The 25,570-nt window shown below is 53.0% G+C and overlaps 6 protein-coding genes across 6 annotated transcripts; 3 read left to right on the top strand and 3 right to left on the bottom strand.

Annotated features, from left to right (window-relative positions):
• The first annotated feature begins 6,995 nt into the window (after nt 1–6,995).
• BDP55DRAFT_591645 (uncharacterized protein) lies at nt 6,996–7,752 on the top strand. Its single transcript, XM_060570930.1, has one exon. The coding sequence runs from the start codon at nt 7,037–7,039 to the stop codon at nt 7,358–7,360; it is 324 nt and encodes a 107-aa protein (XP_060424452.1). The 5' UTR covers nt 6,996–7,036; the 3' UTR covers nt 7,361–7,752.
• Nucleotides 7,753–8,609: 857 nt separating this feature from the next.
• Nucleotides 8,610–12,072, top strand: BDP55DRAFT_333438 (CP2 transcription factor). Its single transcript, XM_060566863.1, has 3 exons — nt 8,610–9,076; nt 9,223–9,375; nt 9,581–12,072. Exons 1-3 carry the CDS (start codon nt 9,063–9,065, stop codon nt 11,808–11,810), a joined length of 2,397 nt encoding a protein of 798 aa, XP_060424451.1. The 5' UTR covers nt 8,610–9,062; the 3' UTR covers nt 11,811–12,072.
• A 2,630-nt stretch (nt 12,073–14,702) lies between these two features.
• Nucleotides 14,703–15,945, top strand: BDP55DRAFT_636672 (uncharacterized protein; the record flags this gene model as incomplete). The annotated part of the gene is made up of 3 exons (XM_060572920.1): nt 14,703–14,951; nt 15,015–15,140; nt 15,322–15,945. 3 exons carry the CDS (start codon nt 14,703–14,705, stop codon nt 15,943–15,945), a joined length of 999 nt encoding a protein of 332 aa, XP_060424450.1.
• Nucleotides 15,946–17,100: 1,155 nt separating this feature from the next.
• Nucleotides 17,101–18,211, bottom strand: BDP55DRAFT_333374 (uncharacterized protein). Its single transcript, XM_060566862.1, has 2 exons — nt 17,837–18,211; nt 17,101–17,784 (listed from the first exon to the last, which is right to left on the bottom strand). Exons 1-2 carry the CDS (start codon nt 17,909–17,911, stop codon nt 17,203–17,205), a joined length of 657 nt encoding a protein of 218 aa, XP_060424449.1. The 5' UTR covers nt 17,912–18,211; the 3' UTR covers nt 17,101–17,202.
• Nucleotides 18,212–19,944: 1,733 nt separating this feature from the next.
• BDP55DRAFT_636671 (uncharacterized protein) lies at nt 19,945–20,907 on the bottom strand (the record flags this gene model as incomplete). Its single annotated transcript, XM_060572919.1, has 1 exon — nt 19,945–20,907. One exon carries the CDS (start codon nt 20,905–20,907, stop codon nt 19,945–19,947), a length of 963 nt encoding a protein of 320 aa, XP_060424448.1.
• A 1,225-nt stretch (nt 20,908–22,132) lies between these two features.
• BDP55DRAFT_755187 (uncharacterized protein) lies at nt 22,133–24,720 on the bottom strand (the record flags this gene model as incomplete). The annotated part of the gene is made up of 2 exons (XM_060580740.1): nt 22,133–22,450; nt 24,172–24,720. The coding sequence occupies 2 exons, from the start codon at nt 24,718–24,720 to the stop codon at nt 22,133–22,135; spliced, it is 867 nt and encodes a 288-aa protein (XP_060424447.1).
• Nucleotides 24,721–25,570: the final 850 nt, after the last annotated feature.

The raw sequence follows: 25,570 nt of genomic DNA, 5'->3' as shown, positions 1-25,570 counted from the left end.
CCAGAGTCTAGACATGGGGTTGTGCCTGACATGAGACGGTCTGGCCCCCCCATCAACCTTCTTCCCCAAGTTGAGGCCTGTCGTAAAGCTTTCGGCTTGAGCACTCTGCGCTGATGTAGTGCGCTGCATAAGGTATGGTGAGCCCGAGGGGAACCCGAGTAGCTTCCTTTGGACTGTTCTTAGCGTGGTGCAAAGAAGATGTTCCTTCGAGCTAGCTTCGTTGACGTCCGTCTAGAACGAATTGTCAGCTCGGCGATCCCATCTGCAAGGGCAGCTGTGGCCTGTAGCTGTCACGACTTGAGGCGGATCCAGTACCTCCACCGAACTATTGGGACGTGCTGGAAGTTGTTGTGGTCGGCAAGCTCTGCAGAGATCGTTGTATCCGTAGTCGAGCCATCGCTTAAGCTCGCATCGACGGTAGATCTTCTTTTAGTCCGCCCATGGAGTCTGACTTAGATGAATCTTCGACGACTTTCAATTCGGAACCCCTGGCACGGAATTTCTCTCGCTCATCATCAGACTCCGCCCGGAATTCATCTCGTTCTCCATCTTTGGGGATCAATCGCAAATGCATGGAAGAGACGACCTTGAGGCTTGTGGTGCTTGTGTTCTAGCCTCGAGGCCTGTACGCTAGGCAGTGAACGAATTTTGTGGTAAGGTGAGTAAGCTTAGGTGAAACAAGGATCGCAGTGTCAGTCTCCTCCTTTGACAGCTACTGGTCAGAGTCGGAAATGATCAGTTGGCGCCCAACTTTGGTAGTCGCTCCATGGGCCCCTGGAGGTCGCCTCGTAATCTCCCGAAGACCTCTAAATGCAAGGAGCCGTATACCCATTGTCAAAAGACGTCCCTTGTGCTTTGATTCGACATGACTTGAAGAATTTCGGACGATTTGGCAACCCGAAATGGTTGTAAAGAATGCAGCGCCGTCTCAAAATACCATGCCGGACTATGCAATGGCCGGGCTGTTTGAGTCTGGCAGTGTTTCGGGCCATTTCGATGCTGAATAGGCTAAACACGAAACACATGAAGTACTGTGCCGTGGATTTGACGGCGGCCCGGAAGAACCCTCGTCGATTCTCGTTTCCGAAGCCTTGGTTGCATATCAAGATGGGGATTGAACTGACTCGAGTAAGCCTTTGGGAGTGCATCTGCGAACTCGCTGGCCAGGGAAATGACGTCAACACGCCTTCTGAATATTCTCTGCCGTTCAGAATAGAGCTCCACGTCAACAGAGGACCGTTGGGAGCCATTGTCCAATGTAAGCTCCTGTTACGCGGCTAAGTTGAAATCTCCTGCACGATTGCTGTACGTACATTTCCGCGTTGTCTTCGGAAGAGAAGAGGTAGCGGATTGGCGGCAGATCCCTCAATGTGGTACCATCAACGACTCTGCCCCATTGAAGTGGTTGCAACGATGACCCAACCATAGTCACCAGTGCTGTGCCGCTGCAAGTCTTCAGTAAAAGCGTACTGAACGACATTGGATATAGTGACCATCGACATGGCGTCAACACAAATGTGCCTTTGAAAACGATAGCAACCAATTGTCGCGTGTGAACGGGACGGGAGCTATACCACGTGCCGTGTCCCGCGCGGGTAATAGTCGTCATCTCCAGTAGCGACAACGGCGCCCAAGGCTAACAGAACGTTGGCGACGTTGTGATAGCGCCACTTAGAGTTCACTAGATGGTGCGTAACGGCCGGCAAGGCCAGTCATCTGGAATAGGATAGTCAGACCCGAAGCCACCGTTTAGCGAGCAACCTAGGATGTCGAATCAACGGGCCTGCAAGAGGTGGAATTGGAACGCTGAGCATACCTGCATGGTGGCAGCCACTACAGCCTCGCTGTGAAATTGCACCGTATGCAAAAGCATCCGCGATTGACCCGATGAACAATGTGAACATCGGAGTCGACCCCGTCAGTAAACCAGGGCCGAGATAGAACCAACACACGCCCATCCGCTGGGGGCCGCCAGTAGGAAGGAGGCTAAGGGGTGAATCATGCAAAGTAGCAAAGCGCTGTCCGGATATCGTGTACGTCCTGCTGATGAGTGCAGTGCTGATCGCATCGCTGAATCGTGGTTGACATCAAGAACGCTACTTGGCTTTGGGCGGAGCGGCTTGCAGGGTAGCGATCTGCATTCACTAGTGAAATCTCTAGACATTGAATCGCCGCCAGGCGAAAAGGAGACACCCCAAAGGCCAGTTGTTGCAATATGCGATCCGAGACCATTGCCGCTTCTGAATCAATTCCCGGCTTCATCGAGCCTTGGGCGTGGGGTGTCGCCGGTGACTTGTGTCGGCCTACCTAGCCGTCGAAGCGATGATCGACTGAATGAATTCTAAGGTCGTCGTTGTTGGCCGACAACAAGCGGATACAGCCCGTCCTTCGGGATCGCATTCAGACGAACATCCCCGAAGATCCTGGTCTACAAGCGCACGGCAAGCGTAATGCCCTTCCAACGGCAGCACTCGTCGGGCATGACCGTTTTGGTGTATCCTGCGATCTGTCAAATGACCCAGAAGTCTCTATCTTCGGACACTGGCCGTCCTGGCTCAGCTCGATTGGGATTCGGCAGCTCTCCAGTTTGTTCAGGGCACTTCGGCGAGGGGCAAAACGGAGATTGCACAGCCACACGGCTTAAGGGTCCAGGGGTCTTGTGGCAAGCCTTCACCATCTTCAATGTCCAACAGGCGTAGTGTGGTGGTGTAAGTATTGGTACAAGCCGACCTCATTCTTTGGCGGTAGATGTTTCTGCTAGGTAATAGGCCGTTGACTGCTTATGACGAAAAGGCAACTTTTGCATACTGACAAAAATAGGTAGGCGACGCTTGTCAAGCGCCGTACGTAGTACCTGAGCGCGCAGTATGAGGTGGCGTTGCGCGGATTAGGTTTGACGGGGGTCAACGGCTCGACGACGAGACTTGAAAGGTATCGCAGGCTTTGAGAGCCACCGAGTCGCTTATTACTCCAAGACGAATGAAGCGGCACCTCGTTCTGTCCACTAACCTTCTGTGATTTTCTAGATGCGGGTGGCCAGAGCCGCCACACCAAGTTGATGGAATGTATCCGTTCGGAGAGTGCGGTATTAGTTCGCTCTATGGAGTGCGTCTGAAGCATCGGAGGGAGTGACGAGGGGCTGGCAGATTGTCTTGAGTAACTGGATGGAATTGATCGAAAAAGCAAAGACGGGGAATTGCGAGTATCCCTCGGCGGAATGACTGGTTAAAGCCCGAGGCAGTTGGGCGGCTGCGCCAATCTAGGCGAGGTCTGTCACTCTGTCCGAAGCGTAATGCAGAAGTTTGATCAAGAGTCTAGAAGTGCGAGGAATGGGTTGTGCAAAGAATACACAAAGGGCGCACCAGTGAGTATCTTGAGGGACGAAGTTGTACAATGCTCCGGCGCCTATTGTCAGTGCTGAACGTTTTCTCGGGGCGGCGCCGCGGGCATGGGGCATCCAGCTGTCAGAGGCGCGATGGCGCAAGAAAGGACCGATCCAAGAGACGGCGCCTTAATCAGACGATACCCACTATACCCACATGGTACTGCGACGGTAGGCGCATTGGCAGACTAACAGGAGAAGGATGAGGCCTGTGGATGAGAAAGAAGAAGAGCGAATGCATGGATGGCGCCGATGGCAGGCCGCAGACGGCAGAAGAAGCGGAGGATGGGCAAGGAGCGGGGGGGGGGGGGGGGGTTAAATGGGAATGATGAAGCCAAAGGGAGCATGGCACACGGAAATGCCAAAGCGAGGATGGGGAAAACAAAAAGGCGCATGGATGCGGAATTGAGATTGGCTTATGGCAGTGTGGACAGATGAAGAAGATGAGGTCGGACTGGGCTGGCAGGTGAGGTATCCGCAGGTTGGGTTCAGTGTGCTTGAAGATGGAGATGGCGGATGAAGACGACGAGGACGAGGGCATCAGCGATGTAATGGGCGAAGGGAGGCACCTTGTGCGGGAAGATGATGTGATTGAGGACTCCCGTGAAGCTGAGTACCTTACGAAGTACCACCAGGAGAAGGTGCCCTGTGCGACATGGAAAGCACCCATTCTCAGTTCCTTCCCATCCGCAAGGCAAGGTTCCCAGTACATGGGACGTGAGGCAGGAGTGATCGAGCCGAGCTGAGCGCAAGGAATTGGGGGAAAGGGCAAGCCGCCGCCAAGATTGAGGTACGATGCATGCTCAGCTCAGTAAGGAGCTCAGGCTCTCAGAGAGACGTTGTTTACCTTAGTGAGGCAGGCAAGGGAATGCTGACTACTACCTTCCAAGCTTGACGATAAGGTGTGAGAAAAGCGCCGTTTAAAGTGTCCAGTTGATGATTAAAGTTTCGGTAAGGCGCCCTCCATCGCACACCTGCCATGTGTGGTGTTTCTGTTTTGAGCAAGGGCGCTTTGCGCTTTCCCATGTTTTTTTATTTCTTTAAAAAATCACCATTATCCGTATGACCTGAGAGACTGGGAGAGACTGGCAAGAGCAAGCGGGAGCCATTGACTGGTGCGCTACCTTATCCTCAGACCTTCCTTCCGGTAAGGTAGAAAGCGTTAGAAACCCACGTACCCTAGATTGGCGGACATGGCATGGCTCTTTTACCATGTTGGTCAAAAAGTAAACAGAAAAAGCAGAAGAGAGGCAAGCCCGAATACCTCACTCCGTACCCTACTTACCTCAGCTCCCCATGTCAATGTAGTATTGAAGGTGGTAAGCTCTTGCTTGGGTGTGCAGCAACTGCCTTACACAGTACATCAATACTCAGTAGTAACCCCAATGTTATGGGAAGGAGCGAGGATTGGACAGCACACGGGAGCAGGTACGAAGTGCGAATGGGGAAAACCGCGGTGGTTACGGAGCACCTAAACCTCAGGCATGTTTGAATAATGTACGAATATCGTTCCGGATGATGTTTACTTCTTCGTTAAGGAAACGGAAGGCACCTGCCTGCCTTTGCTTGGCCGAAGTTGTGCGTGCCTCCGTCTCCGACCCCGTCCCCATCCATCACCGAGCATCTCCATTTTCCATTCTGCACCCGACCTATGGTCAGCTCGAGAACGAACGCTGTCCTGTCGCATCGAACCCGCACACGGATGACGGCTCGCCAATATCGACTACCAGGGCTAGCCAAGCACCAAGATGGGACACACGGCAACGGCGACGGCGCCGAAATCTGACCCCAAGGGCCCCAAGGGACCAAACATCGTGCGGAGCACCTACATAAACACAGGTACCTAAGGGGGTGGAAAGAGGCACGCCGCACAGCACACGCACAAGGGGAAAGCACACCGGTCTGAAGCCAGACCCAATCCAGACAGAAGAGGGCCAGAAAGAGCCTGCCATCTGACGAGACTCGCGCGTTTCCCCGTTCCCGCCTGTTGAAGGCTTCAAGCCTGAGAATACCTACCTTAGCTCCCCCCGACCACGAGACACCATCTGACTGCATCAGGGCAGGCCGCGCCGCCGCAGAACCGAAGACGAGGGACCGACTACCTTAGCATCCGCAACTTAGGTCGCGAAATCTAGCAAGGCCTCCGTGGACGGGGATCCATACTTTGTGGTCCTTTGCATTTTGTGCAGCGCTTTTCTTAATTGACTGACGACGTCTTTTTGCCTCTCACGTCTCCTCCGAGCCACGATCCCAATCAATCTGCCATTCTAATCGGCTCTGTCAGAGAGTGGTCAGCTAGACGAACTACGTCAGTTGGGAAAGGTCGCCGCTGCGACGGAGTAGCGCGGCTTCGTCCCCCTGTCCATCCCCCACTCTCCGAATCTCTCCTCTCCGAGTCTACTGAAGTTAGAGAGAGTGTCGGCTGACTGTGCAGGGGAAGGACAATAACAGAACAGACTTGGTCGGCAAAAGAACGATGCTGTCTGTAGTACTCCGTACGGACTACGGAGTACTGTATTCCATATGGGTACGGATACACTACTCTGCACCTTAGCTTGCGTAATAGCACCTTGGCCTAATAAGAAAGACATCGGAGAGTGCCAGAGCTCGAGCCACGATTGAGGTGCCACACTCGTCGGAGTTGGGCTTGACTGGCGGTGATGAATGCGCGCGCCTCCTTTGCATAACGTGAAGGTGGTGACTCTATTCGAAGCTGGGGCGGCCAGAGACAACAGACAACAGAGCAAGGTACGGATACATCTGGACTGAAAGGATGAGCTTGACCTCGGTCTGATGGAGCCACAGAGCTGCGCGTCACGGCAAGAGAGAGACTCGGTCGGTCCGTCACCTCACCTCACCTCTTCTCTTCTCGCCTCTCTGGGCTTCTCCTCTGCCGAGTCTCCTCATCGGCTTGCAGTACCTACGGATACTTCGTACATCTACATCAGCGAGGGCAGTTTTCTCATCCTCTCACATCTGAGTGATGATGGGTACGTATCCTTGGATTGGTGCTCAAGAGAGCGAGAGACATTGGTACAACCGTTGCCGTCCGTTTTTTGGAGGGCACGAGGGGCGTGTGCATAAATGAGCCTTGTCGACACATCCCATGCCGGGGGGGCCAGCGAGCGGGGGGTGCGATACAATGGTTATTGTCGCGCACTAACAATTATTTTTCTTGAGATGGACAGTCGGCCTGGCAAGGGAGGGGGGATCGAGTGGAGGAAGCCGCCGATGGACATGCCCTGCCCCTGCCCACTGCCACTGTCCACACACGACAGTCGCAGTAAGGTAAGGAAGGTAGCGGTACAGAACACCTCACCTCACCTCACCTGGAGCAAGCAGGAGCAGGAGCGAGGAGAGCAGCAACCTAAGAACAGCAGCAGTAGCCGGGGCAAGCTCAGCAAAGGAGGGGGGGAAACAGCGGCACGCATGTACTGCAAGTCGAGTCCCACATCCAAAGACACGTACCGCTACCTCGGCTGACCATATGTCTCACGCAAGACAACAAGTAGTCGGAACCTCGCATGTCCACCCCACCCGACCAGAAAAGCCAACGAGGGACCAAGTCCAGCCCAGCTGCGCAGTGGCAGCGGAAGCGGCAGCTCCAGCAAAAGAAGCAGCAGCAGCAGGCCGACCTCACACATCACACATCCAATGGCACCCGACAATATCGTCTTCTTCCTCCTAGTTCTCCCTCCCCCGTCCGACTCGTCTCTCTACCTATTTACCCTACCTTTACCTACATTATCCTCACGGTGCTTGGTATCCCAAAGGAAGCGACTGTTTGTTCCTCATACCCGATATCTACTTGATTCCACCTCGACCCAACTCAACTTTTCTCTTTTAAACTATCGAGTACCTTGGTTGACATCACCCTACTTAACGTATCCGTACTTTACACAGCTTTTGCTCTGCCGTACATCATTGCTCTGCTCAGCTCCCACTTCACCCGCCTCAAGGGCAAGGCAGGAGAGGTAAAGGTACCCTACCTTACTACCGGAAATCCTCCGTTGGATACATCACAAACACACCCCACTGCGATTTCTTCATATCTTCCGCCAGACTTCTCCCATATACCGGCCTTCTTCTCCATCCTTCTCCTCCTACCTGACTTCTCCTCACTTCTGTTACTATTCCATCTCCAACTTCTTCATCTTTCTACCTTGACAATCTTTGCAACTCATCTCACCTCCGTTGTATCCTCTCGACCCAGCTGCGACTACCACTACCACTGCTGCTGCTGCCTGACCTCAAGTAGCTCACCTCACTTCCACAATCCATCCCACATCCACAACCATAACCTCAGAGGAAAGAAAAAAAGAGGGAAAAAAAGAGTACGTACCATCAGCTACTTGTCTTTGCAGTCTCGCCCAAGCACATCGTAAGGTACCCATCCCCCCGACCATCCTCACCCATGCCCATTTACCCATCTCCTCCAACACCCATTTCCATATCCCACACACCCTTGCTATTACCAGCATCAACCCAAGGCCCCATGGGCCCCAGTTCTCTCTGTCTCTCTCCAAGGAGGTCCCAGACCCAGGTCCCATCCATCCTCATACCCATCAACCCAGGACCCAGCCCAAAGGGCTCACTGCACCGTCGTTCAACCCGCGCGCACACCCCATCCTTACCTGACCTCTCTCTACTCTGCCTTACAAGCGCGCATTCACACATACATACATTAGATACCGCTCATCCCATCCGTCCCCCTTCCCTTGGATTCTCTACTTACATGTCTTGCTTGAAGTTCTGTTCCGACCTCCCATCGTAGCCGCGTCTCTTCTCGCTCTTGCGCATCGTTTCTACCTTTCTCCCCGGCCCTGGAACAGAATACGCACACATCGCCCACCCACGCGCTGTGTCGGTCAACGTCCATTTACTCACCTTGAGCAACAGGTTGTGTACCAAGCAACGCACCACTGCCGGCCATACTCGAAACCACAACACCTGGATTTCGAGACCCTTTGGCAAACCAACGGACTACCGACTGTTGTCACCTCTTGTGCGCGCATGGTCTCTGTCTGCCAACGTCTTAGTCTCCTTGTTTGCGCCTCTTAACCAAGCCGCTACATCCGCCAGATTCATCTCCTCGGTGAAGCAGATCCAATAACGACAGAAACGCCCACTGCGCATCTAGGCCATCGTTGCTCCGCTGCGCATCCTTGTCTGTCCACCTTGCTTCACACACGTACATGCCAGGTACCCACCGCATCCTCTAATATACCGCTCTCTCCCCACGGACGTCATACCGGAGCGGCCTTTTCCTTTCGACCTGCAACTTCTCGACTTTTGCTAGCGGCCATTTGACATTGCACATCGCCATTTGAGGAACCAATTTCGCATCGGGCTTTTTCTTCCTCCTCTGGCTCCGCGACCGCGTGCGACGCTATCACCGACCCATTCGCTCGTTTTACTTCCGACCGCTCTATGAGACGCCAAAGCTCGGCTTTCCCCCACCTGACCTACGCTCGTTAAGGAAGTTCAGGCTCCTTCAGCTGAATTACGGCAGCAGAAGAAGAAAAAAAGAGACAGGCGTCGCAAAGCAGCAACACGAGGGCGAGGATTCGGACCTTTCGATCGTTCGCCAGAAAGAGACTGGATTTGGGAGACCACCCGCAACTACTGAACACCAACTCGGTATCGCTGTCACTAGGCAGCGCGCAGATCTGCTTTCCAAATGTTTCGCCAAAGGTAAGCTCTGCCATGTCTTGTCGTTATGCGCCGACAAAAATAGCTGCGCAGCCTGGCTCCCCGCTCAAGATGCGCGCGTCGTTGCGCCATCTCGAAACCTTTTTACGCCTGCCCGGCCATGTGCTGACTCGTGTGCCTGTTCACAGAACAAGCGCCCAAAAACCCGGCGATGAATTGCTGGCCACTTTTCGAAAGCAGTTCCCCGAGGTAGCTGTAACGACCACGGCCCCAGTTGGCGCCGCGAGCGCCGCCGTCGATAATGCGGGCATGATTCCGTCCATCCCGGGAGTACAAGAAAGGTCAGTAACGATATCGTCGTGAACTTTCCCTAGAGTTTTGCCGTTGCTTCTGCGGCACCCGGCCGCGTCCGCCGGGATGAGTCCAGGCAGAAACGCGGGGTACTCTTACCCACCTATGAATCAAAAGGACTTATCCGCAGAATCACCTTCAAAAAGATGTTTGACTTATCCGACTCTGTGGCTAACATTATACTCGCTATAGAAGCCACAGCCTCAGCCATGAGGCTTTCAGGGATCAAGACCCAACACCCAGAGCCACGAATGAACCATGGAGGTTCACCCCATCGCTGCTTGACCCCAACTCTTTCTCCTTCACCAACTTCGCCAATGCGCCGCCCGGTTACTACACTCCCACACCGGGAGGCACCAACACCATCTATCATCCCCAAGCTGGTGACTTGCACACACCCACCCTGGGGCTCGGCATGGGTCTCGGGACACCTCTGTCGATGCCCACATCTGAAGGGGCAATGCACGCTGGACAGCCCATGATGGACCTCGCTGGCTTCCAAGGAATGCAAGGAATGCACCACCCTCAGCAGTTTCAGCAACCATTCAATCCATTCATTCAGCCTCCGGCGCACCAGCAATCCTTCGCTCCCTCCTCATTTGTTCATCAAGACACTGGGTACGAGACCATGGAGCAAGATGGATCGCCAATGAACTCTGATCCATCTGAAGAGCGAATGGCTTCTATCGACAGCGCATTCCACAACTCGCCTATGGTCGGTTTTCAGGGACGTCAATTCGGAGGCATGCCCATGGCTGCGGTTATGCCACCATCTGCCGAGAAGTTCCGGTTCCACGCTACTCTCAATGCCCCTACCGCTATGATCAAGCACGCTGATGAGATTCCCGTTACGTATCTCAACAAGGGCCAAGCTTACTCTCTGTCTGTCGTCGATACCAATGCTACAATGCCCGTGGCCCCGGGTACCAAGTTTCGAACGTTTGTCCGAATCTCTTTCGAAGACGAGCAGCAAAGACAGAAACCCGGCGTCTGCTGGGCTTTGTGGAAAGAAGGAAGAGGCACAAACGAAGCCCACCAACGAGGCGGAAAGCTGCAGGCCGTAGAGTACGTCGAGGCAGGCCAGCCGACCGAAGGCGACGACAAGAGAACCCGCGTTGAACTAGAATCATCCTCCTTTGACGGGTTTTCAGTGGTTTGGACACCCGGCATCAACGGCGCCCCCGAGTGCAACATTGCTGTACGCTTCAACTTTTTGTCCACCGACTTTAGTCACTCCAAGGGTGTCAAGGGTATTCCTGTAAGACTCTGCACCAAGACCAGCACGTTCCCGATAGACACTGCGCAGCCAGCAGCCGACGCCAACCCGGAGATCTGTTTCTGCAAGGTCAAGCTATTCCGTGACCACGGTGCCGAACGGAAGCTTTCCAACGACGTTGCACATGTCAAGAAGACAATCGACAAGCTCAAGCAACAGATAACCCAAGCGGAAAGCGGTATGAAGGACTTTGGGAAGCGCAAGAGGTCCAATGCTGCAGCACAAGTCAAGGGTGCAGATCAGCGACCTGGCAAGGTTCAGAAACATAAGCGAACTTGGTCCATGTCTTCCACCAGTTCAGCCGGGGCGGGAGTCCGCCCTCCTCTCGAAGAAGACTTACACTTCAAGCTTCAAACACTGCAGGATATGTTCACTAGTACCCGACCTGTGAGCGTTTTGTACCTGCGCGGCGAAGACCTCGATGATCCAGACCTCCACCCCGTTTCGCTTCCCGGAGAGCAAGGCGAACTTGCCAAAGTAGAATCTCGCGAGGGGCCAGCATGGCAAGCGCGCAGTGGCCGCAGCTCCGTTGCCGGTTCATCATTAGTATCACCTTCGCCAAGCTCCCTATCGCTGGCGTCTCAGGCTTCAGTTGTTCCCAACCGTCAATGGACCGGTTTCGAGGGCGAAGGCTCTGGTGAACCTGCTTCCCGGCAAGGGTCGGACCAGCCTACAAAGGTCACCAAAACCGATGATGCGGGCAATCTGAGCGGCTGGATCGAGGCACTAGGCGTGGACCCAGCTTACCGTCCACCCCCAGAGCGCGTGCTAAAGCCCGCAGCCTGCTTCTACGTCATTCAACCCAACCCACACGAGCCCGAGAAACGGGAGTATTACCGGGCTGTCTACTTGGCCCAGAGAAACCTCAAGGACTTTAACTACCGTGTGGCTGCCAAGTGGAACCTAGACCCGTCAAAGATTCTGCGGACAGTCCACGTCCTCGATCGTGGTCTCGAGGTCGCGATAGACGACGATGTCATCCAAGAACTCAGAGAAGGCCAAGACATGGTGCTTGAGATCAAGGAGATCTTGCCCGAGAACCCTGTCCAGCTCAAACGCGAATGGGACATGGCCGTTGACCCAAGCGATGGCGACGCCATGGACCAGTCATCTGCACAAGGCGGCTTCGAATTGCGCCTTAACTTTTAATATCACATAATTGGATCCATCTCTACTTCAGCAACAATTGGATGGGACTCGGACTGGGGATGGGCTTCACTTTTCTTCTAGCCCATCACCAGGGAGGCCACTAGGATATGGGTGGCATAGGCATACACGCGCTCGCACACGCACGGTTGGAATATCGCTCCGAAGGCGTTGTTGATTTTGAGATACCAAGTCCCTGGATGGGCCGCTTCTTCTTTTCAACGCTTCTCGCCACACAAATCGTGGGCGACTTTTATGATTTGGGCATTTAGATCTGGGTCACTATGGGCAATCCTGGGCAGCAAAAAAACACAAGATATCCCGCCCTTCCACAAGGGCCGTTCGGCACATCTCGAGAGGCTCGTTGGAAGCCCGACGGGCAGACACATGGCGAATACGTTTTCACAGGCAATCCGAACTTCCGTGGCCCTTTCGACCTTGCCAATGGCCTCTGATGCGACCTGTTCCATTCTCTTCCTTCATTTCACGCATCAATATCTTTTACCATACTATTTGGTATCCAACCCATGTCTTTCATTTGTTCAAGGCAACACATTGTGTATCTTTGCTTCCTGAGTGCTCAGGAGCCGTGTAGCTTGGCCGATGAAATGACGCAAGCATTGGAGGGCACCATTGATAGAGACGAGCTCCCTGCACTGCAATGCATTGCGGCTTGTACCATAACAACATACCCGCTGATTCCTTCGGTCTATCCGGGAACAGAGAATTTACGGCATTTACATGAGTTTGCATTATTTTCGCAGCGCCCGCATCAAGCACATTTTGAATTGAAATTGCCAGGCCCGAGAGACCGAACCACAGAAACAATGGCTGACTCTAGTGCTCATATCGGTTCCGTATAGGTCATGCAAGGCGGTTATTACTGACTGGGACACAGAAGCCGCCGTTTAGGTCGTTATGCACGATGATTGGAAGACGGCCGTGCTGTGGCTAATCTCGCGTGGGAAGCGCTCATTTCGACGGTGGGAGCCCCCGGGGAGGCGTTGAAACCGCTGGCGAAGTGTACTTTGACTAGCGCCGTCAACGGTCTAGACCACTGTCATCGCGGGTCCGGTTGCTCCATCATAATCGAACAAGATATGCGGAGACTTCCCTCTTGCAATAAGGACGGATCCAAAGTTTCGGTCTGCCGCGCCTGGGATAATCCTTGGAGACGGCTTTCGAGCCCACGACATCGTCGATGGAAGGCGGCCGTCTTTCTCCAGCCACACAACGTTTCCGTCCCACTACGGTCTGCCTGGGACCAAACACTCCAACGCCCTGACGCCGCGCCGCGCCGGCGGGATCCGGGCGTATTCGTACCCACGAACGCGAAAAGCCTCTCAGTTGGTGGTCACAATCAGATCGCGTTGATCCTCGGCGAAATCACGAGAGAATCGGACACTGGGGCTCGTGAATACGGCATCAACTAAAGCCTATGAGCTTTGGCCCCTACAGTCATGTTATTTGCCGTTCTCAGCCAACCGGAGCAATAGAGACGACTTTCAAGCAACAGGGCCAAACAGAGCTTAATTTTTTACTACTCTGCAAACAGGAGAAAGATCGGGCGGGCGTATAGCAAAGGCTGAGGTGACGAGTTCCCGTCGAGGATGGCAACCCAAAGCTGTTGGTGGCCGTCCTTTCAGCTGCTTGAATATCACTGATGCATGATACTGCCATCCCCCGATCGGAATCCTCGAATTGGGGAAGATCATCGCTCAGCAAACATGCCTCGGTCAATGAGTTAGTCAATACACTTGAAAACCCATCGAGTGTTTTCAATATGGACAGGCGACACATCAGATGCTCATGCGCTGTCGGGGGTCTTTCGCTACATACGCCGACAGCTCCGCGGCCACCGACTGACGAATAGCGGGGCAATTGTTTGCTTCGTCCGATCCGTCAGCAGACCATTCTCCCGACGTCCCCGGCGAGACACCTATAGACCGGCCGGATTCCGGCCATGCCGTGCGATCGGCGCAGTACAAGATACCTTGCGAGGCCGCCCGACAACCCCCTCGCTGCTCTACGTCAAGCCACAGCGATCGCCACCTCTCGTTGCCTGTTAAGATGCACGAGCCACTAATGATGTGGCGAGTGCTTGCGTGTTCCGAGGGCCTGGAAGCGCCATGGACTCTTGTCTTATTCGCTCGAGGATGTTTCCTCTGATGACCTAAACATGAGTCAAATTTGGAACGAAAAGCTAGTAAGACGACCTACGCATATCCGTGCCGTGAGGTCGAGAAGCCACGTGTGGCGCAAGCGACGCACCGCAGGACCAAACACCTTTAAGATTGACCGAAGCGAGTGAGCGACTACCTACGACTACAAGGGTCCATTGTGGACGTTTTGGATGCTGCGTTGCTCAGCTACATCGAAGTACTTGTGTTTGTCTGAGGGGTGGGCAGTAGGTTGTCGCTCGATGCAAATCGAGCTGCAAAGGTTTGTTGACCTCGAAGATCTTGAAACTATGACACCAGCGTGCATATAGGCAGTCACCTGAGCGGACAGCCTTGCCATGCACTTTCGGTTTGATCGTCTACGTATCGCGTTATCTTCTCGCCAAAAGCGATGCCGTATTTGACTCCAGGGCATCAACTGAACAGTCTAGACCGAAGGGGGCTATCACGGAGGCCGCCCTGATCTAGAACCGCAAGATTGAAGACCGGTCTCTTGGACGGCCGCAAGCAGATGGCCGCACGAAAACTCGTTTACCAGACGGTGTCAAATAATAAGCTCTCAAACGACGTTGTGACTCTAAAGTACGTACGCACAGAGACGAACGAATTGGATTGAGTTAGTTACGCTAGTAGACCGTGACTTGTTTGGTCTCCCATTCGGTCTTTTGGTCTGATGTCTTCGCAGCCAAGGGCCCGTTCCGCCTGATATTACAGAATGCCGAGGCGAGGGTTTGTGACTGACAAGCCGTCTTTTGATGTGGGATCATCACTGGAAGACGCCAAACTCATTGAATCTCACAACATCGCGAAGGAACCCGAGAAGGATTCCGCCAATAGCCTCGAACTTCCCTGGCAGATACGCCCCAAGAGGGGCTCGCGTGCGGGGAATTCGGGGTCAGAAAGCGACCTTGGCATGCGGAAAGCGAGGCCTTCGCCTTACGAGGTCGATCTTCTGCGGCTAATGGTAGCAGTAACACCTTCGGCCCCGGTCGCATACAACTCCATGTCCCATTACTGATGAAACAAGCGTAGGGATACATCGAATATTGCCCAACTTTCAGCAGAGCCTGAAAATGTCTCAAATTCCTCAGATAATGTCCAAAGAGCTGGTGCTGTATCACACATCAAGTCACCCAGAGAGAGAAAAGCAGCGGTAAGCACTTCGGCCACGCGTCTCATCCCTTGTCCCAATGACGCGGATGCAAGGCCCTGCGCCTGACATTTGATGGGTTTCTAAGGGTCTGCATTATGCAGCGGCACGAGTACACGATGAAGGTCTACGCGAGCGGGTGAAACCACAGGTCCTGCATCCAAAGTACCGGTACATTGGCTAGGTGGAGGGCCAGCCACAGCCCAGAAACGGTGGAGAGCACTCGCCACAGATCAGTTCCCAAGTCGTCCGTTGGATGCTTTCGAATGGCTCAAGATACGAGAGAGACTGGGACCTTTTGTCCAAAGGGAGTGGCTCAACTGGCTTCCCGAGACGGAGCATTTACACGCTGATCATCGACAACCAAGGGAGCACCGCCAGAGCCACGCAGAAGAATCTGGGCCCAACAGACCATGAAGAGACTCCGGACAGACAGCCTCGTCACACTGCTTTTACGGCGTCTATTGGAAACGAAGATACTTCATGCAGAGAAAAGGAGGGCAGTTGCATTCCAGATGACCTCTGTGCGTCTGTGACGAGACAAAGATGCGCCATGATTGCGTGGCTACTAGCCACAATTGGTGCCACAGGTCGACAATCCAGCGCCCAAGATCCTCTGTGGCATGAAGATCACTGCAAACTATATCTCAAAATCGCATCATTCTTCAGGGGAAGTACCCAGTCAGATTCCCCAAGACAATTGCATCTCAGCTGGCCAAGGGTTCAGCCCCTTCGCGTAAAACAATTAGGTTTAGCGGAGGGTCTAAGGCCTCATGTTCGGCTTCGAACTCGTCCGCCACAAGTGTAGGGAAGATGTCGATCACTTACTTCATGTGGCTTTAGAGGCGAGCCACACTTGGAGTGTTCAACCGATATGTGCGGAGAGCTGCGTGGCTGAAGTGGCTGAGCAGCTGCTTCTCTGGGGTGTGTGCACCAGGTGTGGAAGGCTTACGGCTCCTGACTGGCTCTCGCCTGATGCACTCGCCACAGTTGGAGGGTGACGGACGGGGAAACAAATGGCGTTGGTGCGTGGGTGCGGCTTGTGCAGCCGTCGGATGGAGTGGGCGCCCCAGGGGTGAGTGTCTTTGGGGTCTCGTTAGGAAGAAGTCACTTTCTATCTGGCCAACAACGGGCTCGCTCATTGGGTGACAGGACCCCTACACGATTCCAGACTCTTGGGATCGCCGAGGATAGGGGTGCCACGAGGGCTCGGGACTCGGGAGGCATGGCGGAGGGGTTCCATCAGAAGAGGGACGCCTTGAACCCAGCCACAAGGGACTCTCGCCAAGTTGAAGAGGATAAGAGTCGACGACGCCCCATGGGCCATGCTCGACGCGGCTTTCTTGATGGATGAAGGTGAGTTTCTGGTGCCCTCCTCCTACGCTCTTATATCAACACTGCCTTGTCTTTCTCAGTCTGCTCCTCGCGATCCCTTCCTTCTCTCAAGACAACGCGACTTCGAGGTGAGAATCTCCTCCTTGTTTCCTCGTTTCCCCTTACCGCGTCCTCCGCCTCCTCTCCAGCCACAGTGAGGGACTAGGTTTCTCTGCTCGGTAGCGGAGTGACGCTTGTCTTGCCGCTGGAACGTCGACGGTGAGCCAATGGCGACAACACACGAGGCCTGTCAGTTTCCTGAAGCGGTAACTTGAGGCTTTTGCCACACCCGAGAGCTCTTCTGAGAGGGAAGATCGCGAGTTCGTGGCGGTGTTCCCCTTCCACACCCTTTCTGGCCTTTGGCCCGGAACGTGGGGGGGCGAGGGTGAGGAAGGAGAGTGAGGACCGTAGGCGAGAAGGGGCTAGGGCTGCAGGATCTTGCGATACACATCCTCATCACTACCTGCTGGCCTGTTACTTGCTGCATGAGGGTATTCCCCTTGTAGAACGGCAGCCGAGACGGTGATCCTCGCTTGTCAACTGGCTTCTTGTGGAATGAAGTGCTCCCTTTCGGGACCTTGGGGACTTATCAGCGCCCACAGTGCCACCCACAAGCGACTTTGCTCCCCGTGGGATAGGCGAGAAGCGGACGAGAAGCCCTCGAGGCAGCGGAAGCAAGCGTTTTCACTGGTCAATGGACAGCAGGCCACGAGTGGCCAGGCGGCGAGCTATCGCCACGCGAGGAAGAAGCTTCCCCTGGCTTGTTTCCGCGATCTGCATGGGAGAATGCAATCTCTTTGTAGAGAAACGGGCAATTATCACCACAAGAGGCTGCTGGAGAGGTCTGTCGCGCAGAGAGATATTCAGATCTGCGACCTCTATCACCTGGAATACGACGGTAATCGTATGGCAGAAGTACCAATGGAGACGCGATCGCCATGGGGAAATTCCTCTTAGGGGCAGCTGTCGCAGTATGCCGAGTGGCATTGAGTTTAGGGCTGATGGGCCTTTTTCTCCTTGCTTCCCCCATTTCGCCAGCTCGCCACCCTACCTCTCTGCAAGCTCTCAGAGTCTCTCTAGGGGAACTGACCTGCCAGGCGGGCGACGAGGCACGTTGAGTGGCGGGGATCGGCGAATCCTTCTGAGAGGAAAGGGCCTCGGCATGTCGAGATGGGGGCCCATAATCGGCTGGGGGTGACAGAACCTTGTGGATGATGGGTGTTTCAGAAGCTTTGCGAAATGGGTAGAGAAAGACGAAAGACGAGCGTGATAGGTAGGGATTCTCCTGGACCCTTTGTGATGGTCTCTGTTCTGACGGTTCTGACGGCGAACAAGAGGAGGAGATCTGCAGATCGACCGTTTGCAAGAAGCGGGGAAAACAGCTGTGGTTTTTCGACCATTGTTTGCGCGGGTTTCTCTATGCGAAGGTAGAGTTGTGCGAACTTCGCTATGCAGTTATCCGAATCGGCCCGGTTTTGCTTGCCGATTCGACTTATTTATCCATTCATTTTGCGTATTCGCTGTCGATTGGATGCTCTTTTGCAATTCTTCAAGATGAAATGAATTGGCGGAAAATCAGATGATTTGGGGCTTTGGGGTTACTATTCAGGTGAGAGGAGGCGAATGGTGATCGGCGGTGATCGGCCGTACGTCATTGCCCGTTTCTATCAAGCTCCGTGACGTTTCGGAGGCGGGGGTTTGCTGTTAGACGGCCAGCGGGAGGGGGTTTTTGCCACTGATAGATTTCTCTATAATCTTAATGATTCCCTACAATCTTGTCCATCTTTGTATTTCGCTATTCTTGTTTTTTTTTGGTGCGACCTGAGATTCTCTATGGTGATGGATGAGCGACACTTAGAAAGAGGAATCTTAAGGGATTACAACAAGACGGCGATTGAACGAGCAAAGGAGATTCGAATTTGCGATTGATTTGGCATGAGAACGATTGAGAAAGATTCAAGGATGGATTTTTTCAGTTTGATGGGAAGGCTGGATGGGGATTCACGACCGAGTCGCGATGGGATTACGAGAGATAGATGGAAAAGGGGGTCGACACGGGACACAAGCATGGGCAACGACGACGAAAGTAACAAGCAATGAAGGCGACAACAGCGACCACGAAACAATTGCTACGAATTCGCATTGATGGGACCTTTCCACTATGCCAGCGACGAAGCTCCGGAGATACCCAGCCTCGAGGATGAGGACGGCGCTTACCGATCCTGCCGGCTCAGTCCCGCAGAGGAAGACGGGACGACCGGAACAATGATAGGACATCTTGGAAGTTGGATGGGAGGTAGGTTTCAACACTAAAGCTGGATTCGAATTGAAGAGCGGGATGGGCGTGTCCTGATGAGCGACGGATACTCACGATGGTTTCGCGACGGGGAGTGAGGGTTGGCCGGTTGATACCCCTCGCTACGTCCACGTCCTGACGCTACGTCAATCATCGTCTACGAACATGGACATTGGAGTTCTTGAAGAGGATGTGCTTGAGCGGGGTGTAAGCGCTATCTGGTCGTATTCTCTTGTCGTCCAGATTGGGGTCGTGGAAGGGACAAGGTGGGTTATTTTTTTTTGGGGGGGGGGGGGGGGGGGGGGGCGTTTGGACATGGCCTTCCGATGTCTTCTTCGCTGACGAGACATGTTTGTTGCACGGAACTCTGAGTCTCACTCCCCCCCTGTTCAAGATCATCATTTCCGAGATATTCGCGCATCACCTATGGTGTTCATGCCATCATCCCCTCACCTAGCTTGTGGTACTTCCCTTCCTCCGTCCCATAATCGGAGTTAAACTCAAGTAGTTCAAGTATGGCAAGTGCCATGGGATCTGTCAGTTTCTGAAGTACGTTGAGGGCCACCGAGGCCTCTGAATAGTTACTTGTCACACGTGATGGGAAGGACGTAGAGGTATCGAAGTACTAGTTCCTGAATATGCTTGACTGGCAAAGGGAAACGCAGGGCAACTCAAAGCAATACCATCTAACCTTACGCAGCCGTTCGAAAACGATCCCCAAGGCACCGGCGGTTAATGCCATCGACTCCCTTAGCATGAGATACTTCCTCAAAATGCTGAAAGTCACTGTACCCCGAGACCTCCTCCTAAATAACGAACGTCGCTTTGTCTTGATCAAACCCAAGATACCCCCCGTTACTTGTTACGAATACTCATCCTCGAAAACATCGTCAACGAATACGAACGGGTCTCCCAGATTCTAGAAATGACTTATGAGTTCACTACATGTGTGCTCCGAGATCCCTTCTGCGGATGTCGACACTTGTGCTCTAAAGTCTTTGCCAAAGCCAAGCTTCATGTTTCAATCTAAACGTCTTTTCTCGGTTCCCCCTTCCCTTGGAGCCCAAGTCTGCCAATGCAATAGCAGTGAAGAGCCCCCACCCCCCATCCTAGTATTAACCTAACAACGATGGAGGACTACCGAAAAAAGAGCCGGAAGCAAATCTCATCACTCTCATCAAGGAATATCTCCAGCGGATCAGTCTCGTGACTTTGCTCCTCACTAAAGGCCCGGTCGCGAATTACAACTGGGACCCTCCTTTCCCGGAGCGCCTTCCACGGGGCCTTGTCCGTCGTACGGCGTTGCAGAGAAAAGGTGATCCGATTCGGTAGCCCGGCAAGGTGAAGATTCTCGGGTCCAAACTTGCCAGACGCGAGCTGAAAGCGTCCCGTCCTCAAGTACCCGGGCACGCCGGCGGTAGGATGCATCGGGTGCTTGTCCAAGTCGATGCGTTTGACGTTTGGAAGAGAGAGACACCACTCGAGCGCGCCTGACAGGTCCTCTGGGAACTTTATACCCGACTTGGCCCAGTCGAATCTGACGTTTTGGACAACTCGGAGGATTCCGTTGGTCGTGACGCTGAGCTGGCGGGGCAAGGAGGTCTGATGCCTGCTTGGTCGCGAAAACGGCCACATGTGCGTTTCGCGGCTGTCGACGGGGATGTTACTAAGACAGAAGACGTCGAGTATTGGGTTTGTCCAGACACCGGTCTGCTTATTACATTGCATGTAGTTTTCATCCCCTAATGGTGGGGCTCTGAATACTCGAAAGAGGTTGCTGCGATAGTAAAACGGATGAAAGATGTTCATAGTCAGGGCCCTGTTCCATGAGCAGGTATGTAATGGGAGTCGGATACTGTTGAAGCGCTTCATTGAGGAAAGTAGCTCCCTGGGCTCTTGGTGTTCTGGATGGTAGGTTACTGCGGTATGAGATCGGCGTCTGGTAGACCATTCCATTCCTTGATGAATATCCCACGTGATGGGCTGGCAGTCGGCCGCAGCGTCTGCGATTAGGTTGTCGAATATCATCAATATGATCTCGTTTGGTAGGCGGGGGAGGTAATGGGCTTCCTCCGCTGTCTTTGTAGTTACTTGCTGCATCGTGATTCTGGGCGAGACACAACCAAGGAGGCGTAAGATTTCACAGTATTGATGATTTGGTATGAGAAGTTCGTGACGGTGATCTGTTCTTGGTAGAATTTCTCAGCGTTCTCAGGGGAGAAGAGCAGCAATAATGTTCGTAGAACTGATGGTTCCGGAGATACCAGGTGAAGAACCTTGAGTGTCCTACCAATGCTGGAGTCTAATAACTTTTCTTTGCCATCTCCAAAAGAAAATTTTGTCACGTAATGATGGTTCTCTGGCATTGATTTCGGCGAAATATGGATATAGACCTTTCTCTCTCAAGCATTCAAGCAAGCTTTCGAAAGTCAAAAGATCGTATGCCTACAGGATTAGGCGCCAATTTTCAGACTCTTCTTTTGGCATTATCTATTCTGGGCAGAAAAAAAGGGAAGAAAGAATAAACTGAGCAACATTATTCCAAAAGAGAGCCGACTGTCTAATACTGTTCCATATACGCGTATGCTTCGATGACTGAACGGATACCAAAATGATCCAAAGCTAGTATTTTGGGGGAGGTGATCGTTGCTCCATTCGGGGAAGTCGTTGGGTTTCATGGGGATTGCGTCGAGTACGCATTGGGTATCACTCATCTCAATCTTGTCAAAGGGATTTCTCCCATTAAACATGACTTCTTCAAGTTGCGGCAGACTCTCTATGATTCCGAGATTCGTCCTATTCAATTCCAAGATATGGAATTGCCAAACGTGTTGCATGAAAGTATGGACCGCGAAAGTCGGGAATAATGAATGGAGGAGTTCCTTGTCACCCTTTCCAATTCTGCGTGACCGAAACAGGTCAACATCAGGGAGGACGATGATGTCAGGGCTAGTTCGCGTATAAGCGTATAATAAAAAGACTTCGAGGGGACAGGTATGAAGACTAGGCTAGTGAGTCTCGAAATTCCTTGTTAATTTGCAAAGGAAGAGATATTTGTCGGAATCTCTGGATGCTGAGCGGCTCAGGGTAACCCATATCATCAGCGAGAGCGAGGCGGAGATTCGACGTAGTGTCGGTTGTGGACTCAAACCGCCGCTCGATGGCCATTAGGTAAACTATCTCGGCAACGCCCTAGTTGGTGCATTTGGCTCTGACATGAGGTGATGATCCAGGTTTTGCCCAAGGAGCAACTGCCTTACAGTTCCACGACCTTATCCCCAGTAGCCCGGCACGTTGTTCAAGTACAGCTGGCTATGTTCAACATTCAACTCTCCTTGTCGTTGTACTCAATGTCGGGAGGGCAACAAGAGCAGTCGGGGAAAAGATGGTTAACGCGGATACCCTCCTTGGTAACCTTCATCTTCATAACAGCCGGCTTGATGTTATCTCTGAACGCAAACAACTCAATATCACGCCGCTCGAACGGATGCCACAACTTGCGAAAGGCACGACCGTGTCTCTCCTCCCAAATCTTCATATCTGGGTAACGGTGACCCTCGATCTTCATCCAGCCCGGGTGGATCGCCAGAAGCTCGGGATCATCGTACATGGGCACTGAGTAGCCAGCGATGATGGAGACTGTCTTGAGATTCGGAAGCGTAGAGATCGCGGCGACGGCGACCTTGTTGTTCTTCTGAAAGAAGCGAAGGGTCGGGAGGAAGATATGCTGGACGCTGCTCAGGAGGTCGTAGCCTAGGGGGGTGGGAAGCCGGATGGCCGCCGAGCAGTTCATATCGCGCGGGGGGTGGACGTCTTCCGTATCGTTGAAGTCGGGCGTGAAGAGGTCAACTTCAGGGCGGACCCAGGCGTCGACGACGGAGAGGGGCGAGTTGTACGAGTGATGCTTTTTGACGGGCATGCGGCGGAAGTGGCGGTGGACCATGGAGCGCGTCTTCTTGTCGATTTGAAGGGGAAGATAAATGCTCTGGAAACGCTCGAGCTCGCTCATCTCAACCTGCTCAGTGCCGACTTTACAGCCTCTGATGCGGAGGACGAGCTTGGTCGGGGCGTCATGGTGGTAGTCGATGAACCAGAGGACTGAACGGTTGTCGGCAAGAGCGTTCTCGAGGTAAGCATCAATGATGTTGAGAAAGACCTCGCGAGGCAGGTCTGCGGGACCGGCTTTACCTCGTCGAGTGGTGGGACGCGGCATATTGGCGAAGGAGGCAGTTGCGAGGAGCGTTCGGTTAGCGAGGCGAACTTGACCGCACTCTCCGGCGGCGTTTGACACGCCTGCCGGAGAAGATGAGGAGGTAGCCTCCGATGCCATTGTACCTAGATGAGCGATTTTAGTAGATGAAAATAGCAGAGGGGTTTGATGAGTCGTCAACGTACCTTACGACCGCGAAAACTGAGGATCTCGCGATGTCTTGTCGAATACTAAGTACCCAACACTCCAAGCTCAGTGCTGGAATAGGGTGGAAAAGGAAAAGAAGGAATGAGGCGAAGTAGGAAAAAGAAAGCTTTGTCAAGTGAGGAAAATCGGGCTTATGTGAGTAGCCGCTTGGTCGTCATGTTGGGCTCTGTTTGTTTGTCCGCCTCCATGTCCACCCTTGACTTGAGGCGCAGAATCAGACCTATGGCGGAGTGGCCGACCACTATACGAATCAATTTCCAGTCACCTTCATCTCAGGCAAAGCAAGGCTCCATGAAAGACCTTGAGATGAAGAGAACAACATGCACACATGATAGACATACGCAAAAAGAAGATCGGATCACCTTTGGTGAACTATGCATGGGACAAAGACTTTGATAACTCCTAAGTGTGACTCCCAATGAGCCGGTGTGCTGGAAACTCTTTCTTCATCCGTAGTACCTGTCCATCTGTGATAGACTAGTTCTTGAGGCGAGAGCTATCCATCACAAGCCAGGTGCCAGATCTGTCCTTCATAACCAAAAAGCCAGAGACCTTCCTCTCCTTCCATAACACGAGTCTGTATCCCTCCCTTTGTATCATTCATTATCTCGTCCATGTTGAAATCAGAGAATCGCGAGGTTCATGATATGCGTCGTGGGCTGTGTCATGCTCTCTATCATCTCTTTGAGCGCTTCGTTGGCGTAAGGTAGAAGGTAGCTAATCAAGATCCTCTCGCGACTCGGGTGCAACTCAATGATCGGATTCTGATTGCTGTCGATGAACCCAAGGAGCTTGACGCCTCTGTTGTGCAGATGGTCGACCCAGAGAGTTCTGAGTGCCGAGGACCTGTGGGTGCAGAATTTTGCAAGGTCAGGAAAGTCCTCCGAGTCAACCTTATGGAGACCTGGCCTCATGCTGTCGCGAAGCTCGCCACTGAATCTGCCGACGTTGAAGACGATTGACTTAAGGTTTGGTAGTCTAACGAGAGTTGCAAGGGACTCCGCATTTTTAGTGGTGAGGTAGCGCAAAAACGGAAGAAAGATCTTCTCGATGCGAGTGAGGAGGGCGTAGCCGGACGAAGAGGGCAAAAGTACTGCTTGATTGTAGATGAACTGCTCGAACTCTCGGCCTTCTTGAAGAGATGTGAAGAAAGGGATATATTCGTCTGTGAGAGGGACGAATGCCTTGACCGGGCTGAGGCCGCGAGTGAGCCCGTCGGGGTTGGCGACCATCATAGGAAGGCGGGCGTAGGTCTTTTCTACCATGCGTCTGGACTGCTGGTTGATCTGCAGGGCAAGGCGCAACTTCTGGTGGCGCTGGTGGGCGATGGTCTCTGACCTGACCCTTGTGCTATTGAGCTCGTGGAGCACAAGCTTGGTGGCCAAGCTGTGCTCATAGCCGAGAGACCACACCTTGATGTCGTAGCGGTCCTTTGACATCTCGATGAGCTGCTCAATAACATGTAGAAAGACCTCGTAGGGAACACTGGCCTTCATCTGAGGCTGTATATTCACCGCTGCGCCTACTGAGAATGGGGGAGGGTCTGTTATGACGGCGGTGGCAATAGCGGCTGATGGTGCGTGAATTGAAGTAAAGTGATAATGTTGTGATGTTGTGATGTCGTTGTTGCTGCTACGGTGGTGGGTGTGGACGTGGTAGCGGTGGTGAAGGTAAGAAGGAGGGAGAGAGGAAAGAAATCGACGAGAGGATAAAGCTTTGAAAATTCAGTAATAGGAAACCTTCGAATTGGCAAGAGGAAGGAGCGACTTACTCAGAACAAAAGGGAAGGAGCAAAAAAAGTTGTGTTTTGATTCAGTGTGCTAGAGAAAAGGCCTCCGGGACGGGGAGGGACGACAGTGGCTGAGCGAGACGAGGGACAGACTGGAGAGCATTAACACCATTGACAATGGTTTGTTCATACCTCAGGTACGATGTTCACATCAATATGATCAAGTCAAATCCAATACTTAAGAGTCCCTTCTGTGGGCTCTCGGCCGGTTGACATGATGTGACGATAGCTTCAAGTCCTCATAGCCTCGGATGGATCATAAGCTTAAGACTGCCATCGTCATACCGTCACTGCAAACCTTGCTCTATTCTGCCGAGAGTGTGTCATGAGACTCCGTCTACTGTATGTGCGTTGCCACCCAAGGCCGTAATAGAACGCATCTAGAAAGCAGCATCTAGCATATTATTTGTGATGCTCGTAGTTGTGACACCTCTCTCAAATAGAATGCCATGTCTTCTGACCGGAAAACTGTATCTGTATCTCATGATCGTCTCACTGAAACAAGGGATGGGAGATTTCATGACGTGGATGAATGAGTAGTGTTGTTTATACGAGCA

This window comes from Colletotrichum godetiae (assembly GCF_030913485.1).
Source record: "Colletotrichum godetiae strain CBS 193.32 chromosome Unknown BDP55scaffold_57, whole genome shotgun sequence".
Classification (NCBI taxonomy): Eukaryota; Fungi; Ascomycota; class Sordariomycetes; order Glomerellales; family Glomerellaceae; genus Colletotrichum; species Colletotrichum godetiae.
Note: the sequence above shows the minus strand (reverse complement) of the source record. Positions and strands in the feature narration are given on the sequence as shown.